The 13977-nt window shown below is 38.3% G+C and overlaps 1 protein-coding gene across 1 annotated transcript in view; it reads left to right on the forward strand.

Annotated features, from left to right (window-relative positions):
* LOC105477480 (translocase of outer mitochondrial membrane 70) overlaps positions 1-13977 on the forward strand; it is a 35798-nt gene that overhangs the window by 3712 nt on the left and 18109 nt on the right. Inside the window, exons 2-5 of the mRNA XM_011733994.2 lie at positions 8584-8757; positions 9216-9342; positions 11000-11109; positions 13805-13953. Coding sequence (XP_011732296.1) covers positions 8584-8757; positions 9216-9342; positions 11000-11109; positions 13805-13953 — 560 coding nt within the window. The remainder of the gene's footprint in view (positions 1-8583; positions 8758-9215; positions 9343-10999; positions 11110-13804; positions 13954-13977) is intronic.

The raw sequence follows: 13977 nt of genomic DNA on the forward strand, positions 1-13977 counted from the left end.
CCACCTCGCCCGGCTAGTGTTTTGTATTTTTTAGTAGAGACGGGGTTTCACCGGGTTAGCCAGGATGGTCTCGATCTCCTGACCTCGTAATCCGCCCATCTCGGCCTCCCAAAGTGCTGGGATTACAGGCTTGAGCCACCGCGCCTGGCCTGTGGTTTTTTTAAATGGAAATTTTTATCTTAACTGTTGGTGACCAGTAAATGTTGAAAGACTACTTTTGTCTTCTTTTAATAGTCTCGTCCTTAGAGTTATTATTAGACTATCTAAATATAATTGATCAGTAATTGTAATTGCTTATCTGTGGTTGGAGAAATTGCTATACATTTGAATAGCACCTCTAAATTGGCATCCTCTATGGGTTTCGCAACCAGAAGCATTTGCTTTCACTGATGGAAAACTGGCAGAATCCTGATGCCCTAACTGTCCTTTCTCCACCTAAGCAATAGCTACAGTTTTTAAGGGAATGAATAAATAGACAAATATTGTCTGTGTAGGGTTTGATATCAGCAAATAGAATGGAAAATCTGCATTTTTGTCTTTTGACTTATGTTTACCTTAATGTAAAATGATCTGATAGAATTACTGGGCGTCTGTCTATTGGGTTTGAGATTTTCCTTTACAATTAGAGTGTACAATTACTTTTTTTCTGGGATAGCAAAAACTTGTACAGGAAGTGCAAAGGATATTCATCGTTGTTTTAATTAATGGGAATATTGGGGTATCACTGAAGAAAAGCGTTTAGTCACAGTTGATAGTGTCTCAGACTGAGGTGCTTAAAGTGTTAGATCATATTCCATTTTGAACCATTATGAAATCTACCATGATGTGCCATTTTGCTTCAGTAATTTTTTTGGACTTAAAGAATTTTAAAAAATTTTTAAATTGCAAGACTTTTTAGAGGATGATATTATCCATAGTACTTCTCAATCTGTGGGCTTGAGTCATCACAAGGGACCACCACACATATATTCCAAGCATGGTATCCTGGCTGTACCAATGTCCTAGATACTTCTTTTTCAAACATTCTGTGATTCTTTAGAAAAATGCACTTATTTAAAAGCGTTATTGACTACATAGTAACTTTTTGTCCAATTGTTATTTAATCTGATGATAAAAAATGCAGTCATTCTTGTGTTCATATTTAACATTACACAGAGTTTAACCCACATAAAATGGTTAGGAACCAATAATCTAAGCCAGCCTACTACAGTAGGAAAGGAAAGATGTACCTACACATTTTAGTAAAGGGTCAAGGACTGCATAAACTGTTGTTATTAGTCATCTTGTTTGAAATGAAATTATTGTCTCCCCCAAATGATCTGTTTTGAGTTATTTTTTTTAAAATCAGGGACACCAGTGACATTCCTCTCTAAGTTTAGTTTACACTTTTCAATCTTTTTTTTTTTTTTTTTTTTTTGAGACGGAGTCTCGCTCTGTCGCCCAGGCTGGAGTGCAGTGGCGCGATCTCAGCTCACTGCAAGCTCCGCCTCCCGGGTTCACGCCATTCTCCTGCCTCAGCCTCCCGAGTAGCTGGGACTACAGGCGCCCACAACCGCGCCCGGCTAATTTTTTTTTTGTATTTTTAGTAGAGACGGGGTTTCACCGTGGTCTCGATCTCCTGACCTTGTGATCCGCCCGCCTCGGCCTCCCAAAGTGCTGGGATTACAGGCGTGAGCCACCGCGCCCGGCCTACTTTTCAATCTTTATCTTAATCCTTGGCAGTATTTCACATTGTGCGCTAAATGTCGTAACTTTTCCTGTTGCTTCTGAGGTACTAAATTTTCCTAATTTAAAAAAACAAACAAACAAATACCAGCCTCACGGATTGTTACTCTCCTTATCACAACACAGAAGTCATTTCACCTTTTCTGAAACTTCTCGCTACCTAGGCACACCGCTATGTGATTTTGTAACACCCTGGACTTTTCCCTTTTATAGCACTTACCACGTGGTACTAGAATTACTCATTCCTGTTTCCTGCTATGCTTTTGAATCTGTGAAGGCTGAGACTGGCTCTGTCTTGTTCACCATTGTATTCCCAGAACCTAATACAGGTGCATAGCAAGTGTTGAATGAATGAAGTTTCATTTTTTGACTAATAATTAAGGGTTCCTTTGACAACCCTAAGCTCATGTTATATATATGTGTGTGTGTGTGTGTGTGTGTAAATCTCACAAGTGGTTTATTTTTTCACATTTTCCAGCTCTTCAGTTTTGTTCTACCAGTTAATGCTGGATTCCGTGTAAATCTTTTTTTCTTTTTTTTTTTTTTTTTTTTTTGAGTTGGAGTTTTGCTTTGTCACCCAGGCTGGAGTGCAGTGGTGCAGTCTCCGCTCACTGCAACGTCCGCCTCCTAGGTCTAAGCGATTCTCCTGCCTCAGCCTCCCAAGTAGCTTGCCACCACACCTGGTGAATTTTTGTATTTTTAATAAGAGTTGGATTTCACCATGTTGGCTAGACTGGTCTTGAACTCTTAACCTCAAGCAGTCCACCCACCTCTGCCTCCCAAAGTGCTGGGGTTACAGGCATGAGCCACCGTGCCCGGCCCCGTGTAAGTCTTAAACCTCATTTGGGCATACTTTTTGTAAATGAGTTGATTATGTATGACCTGCAACCATAATCCTGCAGAAGCAGTCGTTATGCAAGTATATTCTTCCTAGGCAAAGAGTTACTATGATTTAGTAGGTGGGGTTGGTTGTAGATTTTTAAAATTTCAAGACATGAGATGGGAAAGGACTTTTTTATTGTCTTAGGTTTTATTCCTTACTAGGTTTGAATGCTTATTATCTTAGGTATTATTATCCTAGGTTTGATTCATATGAAAGTAACAATTGGTTGGCCAGCTACAGTGGCTCACATCTTTAATCCCAGCACTTTGGGAAGCTGAGGCAGGTGGGTCACCTGAGGGCAGGAGTTCAAGACTGACCTGGCCAACATGGTGAAACCCCATCTCTACAAAAATACAAAAATTAGCCGGGCATGATGGCAGGTGCCTGTAATCCCAGCTACTGAGGAGGCCGAGGGGAGAGGATCGCTTGAACCCAGGAGGTTGAGGTTGCAGTGAGCTGAGATCCTGCCATTGCACTCCAGCCTGGGCGACAGAGCAAAACTCTGTCTCAGAAAAAGAAAGTAACAGTTGGTCAATAAGTATTGAAACATTGTTTCTCATACAGTAAGTGTTCCAGAGTTATTTAGGGTACAGTGAGCGGACATTGTGCCCCCTGGGTGACAGAGCAAAATGCTGTCTCAAAAAAAAAAAAAAAAAAAAGAAAAGGAAAGAAAAGAAAGTAACAATTGGTCAATAAGTATTGAAACATTGTTTCTCATACAGCAAGTGTTCCAGAGTTATTTCCTACTTCTATAAAGCTGTGATTCAAGTATAATACATGCTTTTTGAGTTTGAGAAATTTAAAACAATAAAACCATTTTAAGAGAAACATCAAACCACCTCAGGTATATTTTACCTGGGTGTAAGTGTGTCATGATGACAAGTTAATACCCATTTTATTTTCTCACATGCAGATTAATGTACTTAATTCTAGCTCATTTTCTTTTACAGTGACTATGCATGATCATCAGGTTAATATTTTATAAATGCTGAGAATTTACAATAGTTTTCTTATTGCCAGATACGTATCATTGACAGCTTTTTGCAATGTAGTCATGTAATCATGTCGCAGGACTTGTTTTTAGAGGCTGGTGCTTTTCTGATCTCCGGAGGTTCAGTACGTGGGCTAATCCTTTTAGGGTTGTTTTTCCTTCCTGGAGTACTTTCCTGTTTTTTGTTAGTCATTTTTATTTCAGAGCAGATTTTCATGAGTAGCCTTCACTGACTATCCTAAGCAAAACCTGATTTTCTTACTTTGTATTCCACTAGATTTACCTAGATTGTACCTTAATATTGTAGCTTTCATTTCAAAATGTAACCTGTTTTCTAGAGTAGATTTGGTGTCATGAAGAGCTGAGGGGCATGTTCCTAGGTTCTGCCTCATTTGACAAGTCTCAGTACACTGAAGAGAGAAAATATATATTTATTATTTTTTATTTCAATATCTTTTGGGGTACAAGTGGTTTTTGGTCACATGAATTGTATAGTAGTAAAGTCTGAGATTTTAGTGCACTCATCACCCAAGTGTACATAGTACCCAATCTGTAGTTTTTTATCACTCACATGCTCTGCCACCCTCCTCCTCTGAGTGTCCATAGTCCATTATATCACTCTGTATGCCTTTGTGTACCTGTAGTTTAGCTCCCACTTATAAGTGAGAGCATACGGTATTTTGTTCCCCATTTCTGAGTTATTTCACTTAGAATAATGGCCTTCAGCTCCATCTAAGTTGCTGCAAAACATCACTTCATTTTTGTTTTTTAATGGCTGAGTAGTATTCCATGATGTATATATACTACACTTCTATCAGTGGGCACTTAGGTTGGTTCCCTATCTTTTTTTTTTTTTGAGATGGAGTTTCACTCCCGTTGCCCATGCTGGAGGGCAATGGCACGATCTCAGCTCACTGCAACCTCCGCTGCCCAGGTTCAAGCAATTCTCCTGCCTTAGTCTCCTGAGTAGCTGAGATTACAGGCACGTGCCTCCATGCCCAGCTAATTTTGTATTTTTAATAGAGGCGGGGTGTCTCCATGTTAGCCAGGATGGTCTCGAACTCCTGACCTCAGGTGACCCACCCACCTTGGCCTCCCAAAGTGCTGGAATTACAAGCGTGAGCCACCACGCCCGGCCTCTTTTTGTTTTTGGGATGCAGTCTCCCGCTGTTGCCCAGGCTGGAGTGCAGTGGCACGATTTTGGCTCACTACAACCTCCGCCTCCCAGGTTCAAGTGATTCTCCTGACTCAGCCCCCCAGTAGCTGGGATTACAGGTGCTCACCACCACACCTGGCTAATTGTTTTGTATTTTTAGTAGAGATGGGGTTTCACTGTGTTGGTCAGGCTGGTTTCTGACCTCAAATGATCCACCCACCTTGGCCTTCCAGAGTGTTGGGATTACAGGCATGAGCCACTGCACCCAGCCCCACAATATATGCTATGCTTTTATACATCTAGCAGTGTAGTAGGTTTGTTTACATCAGCAGCACCACAGACACATGAGGAGTGCATTACAATGGCTGTGACATCACTAGGCAATAGGAATTTTTCAGCTCTATTATAATCTTATGGGACCACCATTGTATATTCACTCTGTCATTGACTAAAATATTGTTATGTTGCGTATAACGGTACATTTTCATAATGGGATTTTAGTGTTTCTGTCAGTAGTAGTTCTTTTGCGAGATTGACAGTTGTTTGTTTCCTACACTGGTCTCCAGTATGGTCCTTCAGGATAAAGACTACACTGTTGGTTATTGTATAGTAGAATCACATCAACTAAAATTCAATTGTACTTGCTTGGCAAAAAGAAAAAAATGTAATTATACTGATTCTGTTTGTCTTTCACTTTAATGACCTTTTGTCTTGGAGCCAGTGGTGCATGAGACAATGATACTTGAGTCTGTTTCCTTTGTTTCTTTTTTTTTAGATAGAGTCACATTCTGTCTCCCAGGCTGGAGTGCAGTGATGTGATCTCGGCTCACTGCAACCTCTGCCTCCCGGGTTCAAGTGATTCTCCTGCCTCAGCCTCCTGAGTAGCTGGGACTACAGGTGCCCGCCACCATCCCAGCTGATTTTTCTATTTTTTTAGAGACGGGGTTTCACCATGTTGGCCAGGCTGGTCTTAAACTCCTGACCTGAGGTAATCCACCCGCCTCGGCCTCCCAAAGGCATGAGCCCCCGCGCCCAGCCGATTGAGTTTATTTTAAACCTTTATTAGATACCTGAAGATTCATGATTGTTGTGCCTTTTTGGCAGATTGAACCTTTTATCAGTAAAACTATCTGGACATCATCTGATGCTTTTGAATGGTATTTTGTCTATATTGCCTTTTTAAAATTTTTATTGTTTAGTATTCACCTTCCACAACTTTTTACATTCCTTTAAAAAAAAAATTGTTTGGCCTTAGTGTCATTTGGTTTTACATCATGCCTTATAGGCAGCAGGTAGGTAGTTTTGGTTTTAAACAATTCGAAAGTCTTTTAATGCAGGGATCTAAACTACTCACATTTATTGTTACTATTTACATGTTTAGCGATTACTGCCATGTTTACTCTGCTTTTTTGTTTCTTATTTTTCCTTTCTTTCTGCTTTTTGTTGTGTTGGTCATTTCCCTATTTGGGGTTTATTTTTAGTGGTAAGGAAGCTGTACATTTCTATTTCTGTTCTTGTGTTCAACCTTAAATGTTAGTTTAGCTAGGTATAAGACTTTAGTTACAAAATAATCTTGCTTTAGAATTTTGAAATTGTTACTTAATTGGTTTTTGGTACCAAATGTTGGTGACAGTCTGGCACTGGATTGTTTTTCTTTTTAAATACTTTCAGGATTTTTGTTGTGAAATTTCACCATAATGTCTAAAAATGTGTGTCATTTTTCTTCAACTCCAAGAATTTCTCTGATTCCTTAGATTTTTTTTTTCTATGCCTTTCGTTTTATAACTCCAGGTAGGCAAATGATGGAACTTCTAGATTTATACTTCGTGTCATTTCATTTCTCCAAACTTCCCATCTCCCTATCCTCTCTTTCCATGGCATTCTGTCAGGTTTCCCCCATTCTCTACTTGTTAATTCGCTCCTCGGCTTTCTCCTTTAATATACAGCCAATCTGCTGAATTAATTTTAATAATCATTTTTCATTTTCAAAATTTCTAATCGGTGCTCTTTAAAAGCACCCTTTTTTAAATGATGGCAAGATAGCCTCTCATTTTTTTGAAACTAAATTTTTTGTTTGCTTGGCTTATCTTGTTTTCTCAGATACTGCTTTTCTATTTGAGTTGGGGGCCTCTTTTTGTATGGGTTGGTTTTCCCTTACTGTTAGCAATTCTTGATTGTGTGGTCTTTTTAAAAACAGAGGCAAGGTATGGTATGCCCTGTCACTGTCACTTGTCTCTTTGAAGAGGGTCTGGTCTCAATGTCTCAATATGTTGTTCAGGCTAATCTCAAACGCCTGGGCTCAAGCAATTCTCCTGCCTCAGCATCCCAAGTATCTGAAACTATAGGTGTGTGCCATGGTACCCAGCCACTTGTCTCTCGTGTAGAAGATCCTCACTCCTGAATGACACAGCCCTACTCTAATGTGATTTCTGCTTTCTCCAGTGGAGTGGGAGGATTGTTGAGGTTGTCTCAAATGCAAGTTTTCTAGCAATCACCCTGATGATTGCCCCCTAGAGCCTACAGCTACATAAGGGATTCCTAGTTTTGCTTTATTGTGGGTGTTTTGTGGGTGTTTCTCTGTCAGTCCTGTAGCAGTCTCTGTTAGTCCTGGCACGTATTCATAGTCCTGAAACATGATGTATCCTTGAAATTAAACTTATGTTTCAAAGCTTTTGGAAGATAATTAAGTCTACTGACAAATGGAAGATTTTAAGTTCATCTATTAATTTATATGTGCTTGTCTTGGTTCCTTTCATCCTCCCACATCAGTTTTAAAATATACATTCTGGTTGACACTAGCTAGCTTAAAGTAGCTATGTAATATTCTGAGCTTAGATACTTAGAGCTTCCTAGAAATCCTTTGCACACTTTAAATCCTTTAAAAACTTTAAAGTTCTACAGCCTTTTTGAAAAAGTCTGATTGTTTTTGAAATTAAAAACATATAAACCTCCAGCCTGGGCAACCTGGCAAAACCCCATCTCTACTGAAAAATAAAAAAATTAGCCAGGTGTGGTGGTGCGTGCTGGTAGCCAGGAGCAGCTGAGGCAGGAGAATCACTTGAACTTAGGAGGTGGAGGTTGCAGCGAGCCAAGATTGTGCCTCTGCACTCCAGCCTGGGTGACAGAGAGAGAGAAAAAAGTATATATGTATATACCTCTGTGTGTGTGTGTGTGTGTGTGTGTGTGTGTGTGTGTGTGTGTGTGTCTTTTAGCTGGGCATGGTAGTGTGCACCTATAATCCCATCTGCCTAGAACATGGAGGTAGGGCGATTGCTTGAGCCTAGCAATTTGAGACTAGCCTGGGCAATATAGCAGGGCACCTCTCATGCTTTTTTGCGGGGAGGGGTGGGTGGGCAGAGACAGAGGAGTCTCAGTCTGTCACCAAGGCTGGAGTGCAATGGCGTGATCTTGGCTCACTGTAGCCTCCACCTCCTGGGTTCAGGCATTTCTCATGCCTCAGCCACTTGAGTAGCTGGGACTGTAGGTGTGTGCCACCACACCCAGCTAGTTTTTGTATTTTTCGTAGAGACGGGGTTCTGCCACGTTGTCCAGGCCAGTCTCAAACTCCTAGCCTGAAGTGATCTGCCCGCCTCAGCCTCCCAAAGTGTTGGGATTGTAGGCATGAGCTACCATGCCTGGCCACAATATGCTTTTTGACTCAACAATCCTACTAGTTAGAATCTATTCCATGAAGATACTTGTATGAAGCAACTTACCTTATAAACAGCCATTCTGTCTTCCTGTTTTTATCAGTTTATTGTTTAATTACTGTGGTCTGAGTCTGTGAATGTGGATTAGTGTTTGATACATTGTTTCTTCTCATTTCAGAACTCTCTTGATAGAGCCCAAGCAGCCAAGAATAAAGGCAATAAATATTTTAAAGCAGGAAAATATGAACAAGCTATTCAGTGCTATACTGAGGCTATTAGCTTGTGTCCTACAGAGAAGAATGTCGACCTTTCTACATTTTATCAAAACAGAGCTGCTGCCTTTGAACAGTTGGTATGTACTCTAGGTTGTTTCTTCTGTTCCTTTTGTTTCTCTTTATTTGCTTAAAGTTTCAGTTAATGCTACTCAAATAAACCTAATATATTTTTTGAAGTTGTTTCAAAATTATGGGATGTTGTTTTTATTTCCATTAATTGCAAAACTTTTTAAAGAACAAATTCTATAGTTTTGCTGACTACAGATATACTCCAAAGTTAAGTATATTTCAGATTTTATAAAATTACATAGTATAGAAAGTTTCTGGTGATCCTATTCTCCTCAACAGTTTGAGGCTATTTCTTTAACTTTTTGATATGTGCTTTTGTAATGTATTGCAGATGTTAACTCTTTGTTTCTATTAGGACTACTTTTTTATTCTAGGACTTTTAATACTCAGCCTATTAAGTTTGAACTGATTTCTATTGAACAGTACTTTCTTCAGTGTGACTTTTTTGGAATACTTTCAATTACAGCAAAAATGGAAAGAAGTGGCACAAGATTGTACAAAGGCTGTTGAACTTAATCCCAAATATGTGAAAGCTCTCTTTAGACGTGCAAAAGCCCATGAGAAGCTAGACAATAAGAAGGAATGTTTAGAAGGTGAGGGTCATTTTGTGTTTACATATGAAAATTACTTAAGATTTTGTAGTCATTGGTAAATGTGTATGAAACTGTGCCTTGTGAGTGCAAGAATCAGTTGTTTTTAAAATTTGGATTCCTTTGCAATTAAGACTGTGTCTTCTAGTTTAAATTAAGACTGCTGATACTTAAGTATTGTCTCTGTTCTTAACTATGGAATTAAATGAGTATTAAGATTACGAGTTTACTACACATTTTAAACTTAGCAGCTCATCAGCGTTAGTATAATTCTCTGAATAAGGAAATCAGAAAAGAGGTTTTAGCAAGTGATAGTGTTTCTAAGGTTCTACATATTTCGTTTAATAGGTGTAAATACAGCTTTGAGAGCTATGTTTATAATATGTATAAACATAGCTTTGAGATGAATCATTAAAGAAAACATTGTGTTTTGCCCACGGCATTTTCAAACATTATTTTATACCCAATTGGAAATTGTTTTATACCTAATTTACACCTAATTGGAATTGATGTAATTGGTACAAAGCATCAAAGTGAATTTGTCATTCTCAGTAAATGCCATAAATATTCTGTGATCTCTGATTGGTCATTTCGCTGCTTCCCAAGCTGCAATTACAGTATACCTCTGGCCTTTGAAGTACATTCTTCTAGGTGACATGAAGCAAAACCAAAGTATAATTTTCTACAGTCTAAAAGTTCTTTCCATTTCATATTTAAGTCTGCTTTAAAAGCATCAGTAAAAGGAAAAGGCCCCTTTCTGAAAAGAGGAGTATAGATTCCCAAATGAGGGTATTTTAGAGAACATTTCAGCAAAATTTGAGGTTCTGTGGTGGCACATACTTTGATAGTATGTGGAAAGAGTATTGTTTTAGAAAAGGGAATCCTGAGTTTTGAACCAGACCTTGAAGTTACTAACATAATAACTGGCAGAGAGGAGGGTGATTGAAGTGTCACGTAGAAGAAACAGGATGGGGAAAAAAAGACATTGACATTGGCTCTAGCCATGGTTATCAGGGGAATATAACAGCAGATTGACTTGTTTGGTGGAGCAAGGATGTGGAATTACAGGAAATTTAATTCAGAAAGAGAAGAGATGTCATTGTTTGAGTGCTTTGAATGAAAGACTGAGAGGTTAAGGAACAAATTATCTTTTGGATTTCAAACCTCTGCATGCATCTTGAGCTGTGACATAACCAGATGAAAAGGTATGGAGGCAGATTTATTTGAGAGCTCTGTGGCAAGATGGCTTTGGAGACAAGGAATAACTCAGGCCTATAAAAAACACCAGACATGAGAGAGCCACACTATGTTGATATGCCTGAGTTGCTAGCCAGAAGAGAATATTCCTGGATTCCTTGTTTTATTTTCTATATATAGAATGTTAGAGTGGTGAGAAACATCAGAAATCATGCAGCATAGCCCCTTTCATTTCACAGGTAAAGAAAGCAAACCCCAGAGAAGTGGAGTGACTTTCTGAGCTTTCAGTTTGGTCATAGAGAATATAAAGTTAGGTATTAAGAATCAATTAATTGGAAATGAAACAGTCCCATTTGGCCATGAATTTAGTTTGGCTTTCTGTAGTTACATTGTACCCATTTGTTGCTGCTGACCATCTTTGCAGTAATTTTATATTTACCCTTGTGTTTTTCATCATTTCTAGATGTCACTGCTGTGTGTATATTAGAAGGGTTCCAAAATCAACAAAGCATGCTTTTAGCCGATAAAGTTCTTAAACTCCTTGGAAAAGAGAAAGCCAAAGAAAAATACAAGGTAAATTTATCTGATTTGGGGAATAGAGGGAGTACTATGTACATTGTGAGGGGTATTTTCTAAGTTTATGCTGCTTAAGCTTAGGCATAGTGGTAATGGCAACAGCTGCAATTAGAACTGGGCTATATTTCTTCTTCCTATTATCTTGGGCTTTTATGGCTTGTCCTTCTTCAGTAAGAATATATGCTCTATCCAGTACTCTACCTGGAGAATATTGGAATTCATCTCTGTTAGGGATTGCCACACTGTGGCCCATAGGCCAAATCCAGTCTGCTACCTGTTTTTATAAATGTTCAGTCACATGTTGTTTTCAGCTGCCTTTGAGATACAACAGCAGAGTTGAGTGGTTGTGACAGACTGTATAGACTCCAAAGCCTAAAATATTTACTATGTGGCCCTTTACAGAAAAATATTTTTCTATATTATTAAGTTTTTAAAGGTATACTGTGTAAGTTGGCATTAGTTTTAGGCTATTATTAACAGGTAGTTTAATTCAACAATCATTTATTAAACAAAGCTACATGTTTGGCATTTTGGAGGGATGGGTTCAAAGACATGGCCTTTGCCCTTACAGAATTAAAATTTAGTGAGAGAGACTGACTGTTACTATGTATAAAAGGCATGCTATAGTTAACTGCCCAAGGTGAGATGTAAGTAAAGAGAGTACTTACATACTCTCTTTGCATCAATAAACATCACTGGAGATTCATTGTTAAATCCCAGTAATAGCGAGGTAATTGTTTCTTTTTCCTTTAATAATAACTTGCTTTTTTCTTGAATTGATTTTAGTAATCTGTATTTTTAATTTTACATCTCTGGATGTTAGCTGAGTGAAACAGTTAAAACAAGTTTCTTCACTGCAGGACTTTAATAATCTACTAAGGCGTGTCGTGAATCTCTTAAGAGGGGTATAGCTGAAGTGATTCCCAGTCTCTCTCTCTCTCTCTCTCTCTCTCTCTCTCTCTCTCTCTTTTTTTTTTCTTTCTTTGTCGCCCAGGCTGGACTGCAGTTGTTATCTTGGCTCACTGCAACCTCTGCCTCCCAGGTGCAAGCAATTCTCATGCCTCAGCCTCCCGTGTAGCTGGACTACAGGCATGCACCACTACGCCTGGCTAATTTTTTGTACTTTAGTAGAGACAGGGTTTCACCATGTTACCCAGGCTGGTCTCAAACTCCTGAACTCAAGCAGTTCACCTTCCTCAGCCTCCCCAAGTGCTAGAATTATAGGCGTGAGCCACTGCGCCTGGCCCCAGTCTTTTTAAACTATGAATTTTTTTTTCTCTTGAGCATCTCATAAGACTAGTGTGTCTCGAAATCACTTTGTAAAACACCATGGTAGAGTCCATAAATTCAACCTCAAAGGAACCTAGTTTCCTTATACATAGTGTGGAGTAATTAGACTGGTTGGATTGCAGGATGGTAAGAAAATGTAAAATAATGTATATTTACATAGGTTACAGATCAGTTTCCACATTTTCTAATCTGTTTGTCACTTTGTAAATCACAAAATACCTTCTATATTATTGTTTTGATTTTTTATAACAACCGTATAAGATAAATAAGGCAAGTATTTCTATTGCCATTTTAGAGATAAGAACACTGATACTAAAAGTTTAATGACGTACATCTAGAATTTGTATCGTGTTCCTTTGATACTTAAATCCCTTTCTTGTAACAGTTTATTTTCACTTTAAATTTATAACCCTATATAGAACGCAGGGAGGTGATAGCTGCTTTTCTAAGCTGAAATAGGAAACTAAAAAGCATTAGTGATTTATCTAGCTTCAAGTAAGTGCTGTTTAAATTTCTATTTAAGCTTTTCCCCTAAAATGGTAAATGATTGCCACTACGTATTTCTTCTCAGAGTGTCTTTAGTATAAAGTACTAAAGTTAGGCATTTTTATCACCTGATAGGTGACCATTTGACTTAAAATATTTTATTATCCTAAATAAAAACAAATTGAATCTCTCCCCAGAGAGTGCCCACAGATCAATATGGGTTTTCTCTTAGGTTTCCTTTTTAGTTCTCTTTGGATCCCACATTGATCTATCCTAGATTAGATAATTTACTTACAAAGCCAATTCCTTTTTTTCTTCATTCGAATATGAAGACATTAGCAAAATAACAGTAATGATATTTGTTACACATACAATTTAAAATTCTGTGTTTCCATTAAACTGTTTGGGCTGAATTGTGTAGATAAAGGATTCAAAATACATTATGAGAGCCCTTTGGGTGTGTTGTTCCCACTTTATTTAAAACTTTATAATGATAATTGTGTTTTGGGAGGAAAAAAATTCTCCCATAATTGTGAATTAGGTTGCTATGTGTCAAATAAATAATCAAAACAGGAAATGTGATTTCAGTATGGTTTTCAGTGGCACTTACCTGTAATAAAGATCTTTAGATGAAAGCCCAAGGTAAATGGACTTAACATTTTCAGCACCTGTGTAAGATGTGATCTTACATCTTTGTAGAGGGAAAAGGCTCTCATTTAAAACCTGCTTTGACCAGCTGGGACTGGCAGCTTCACCTTTTCCACTGTCTTTTGTTCTGTGGCTTGGAGCTTAATTTTAGTTATTTGAAAAATGAAAATCCAATTTTTATGACAGTTATTCTTAGTGTTCTACAATGTACCTGCTTTTTTGGTTAGTATTTCCCATTCTGATGTCTTTGAACATGACTAAATTTCAGAATCGTGAACCTCTGATGCCATCTCCACAGTTTATCAAATCTTACTTCAGTTCTTTCACGGATGATATCATTTCCCAGCCCATGCTTAAAGGAGAGAAGTCTGATGAAGATAAAGACAAGGAAGGGGAGGCTTTAGAAGTGAAAGAAAAGTAAGTATGTCAAGCATAGTGTCT

The sequence above is a fragment of the Macaca nemestrina genome, chromosome 2, assembly GCF_043159975.1.
Source record: "Macaca nemestrina isolate mMacNem1 chromosome 2, mMacNem.hap1, whole genome shotgun sequence".
Lineage (NCBI taxonomy): Eukaryota > Metazoa > Chordata > Mammalia > Primates > Cercopithecidae > Macaca > Macaca nemestrina.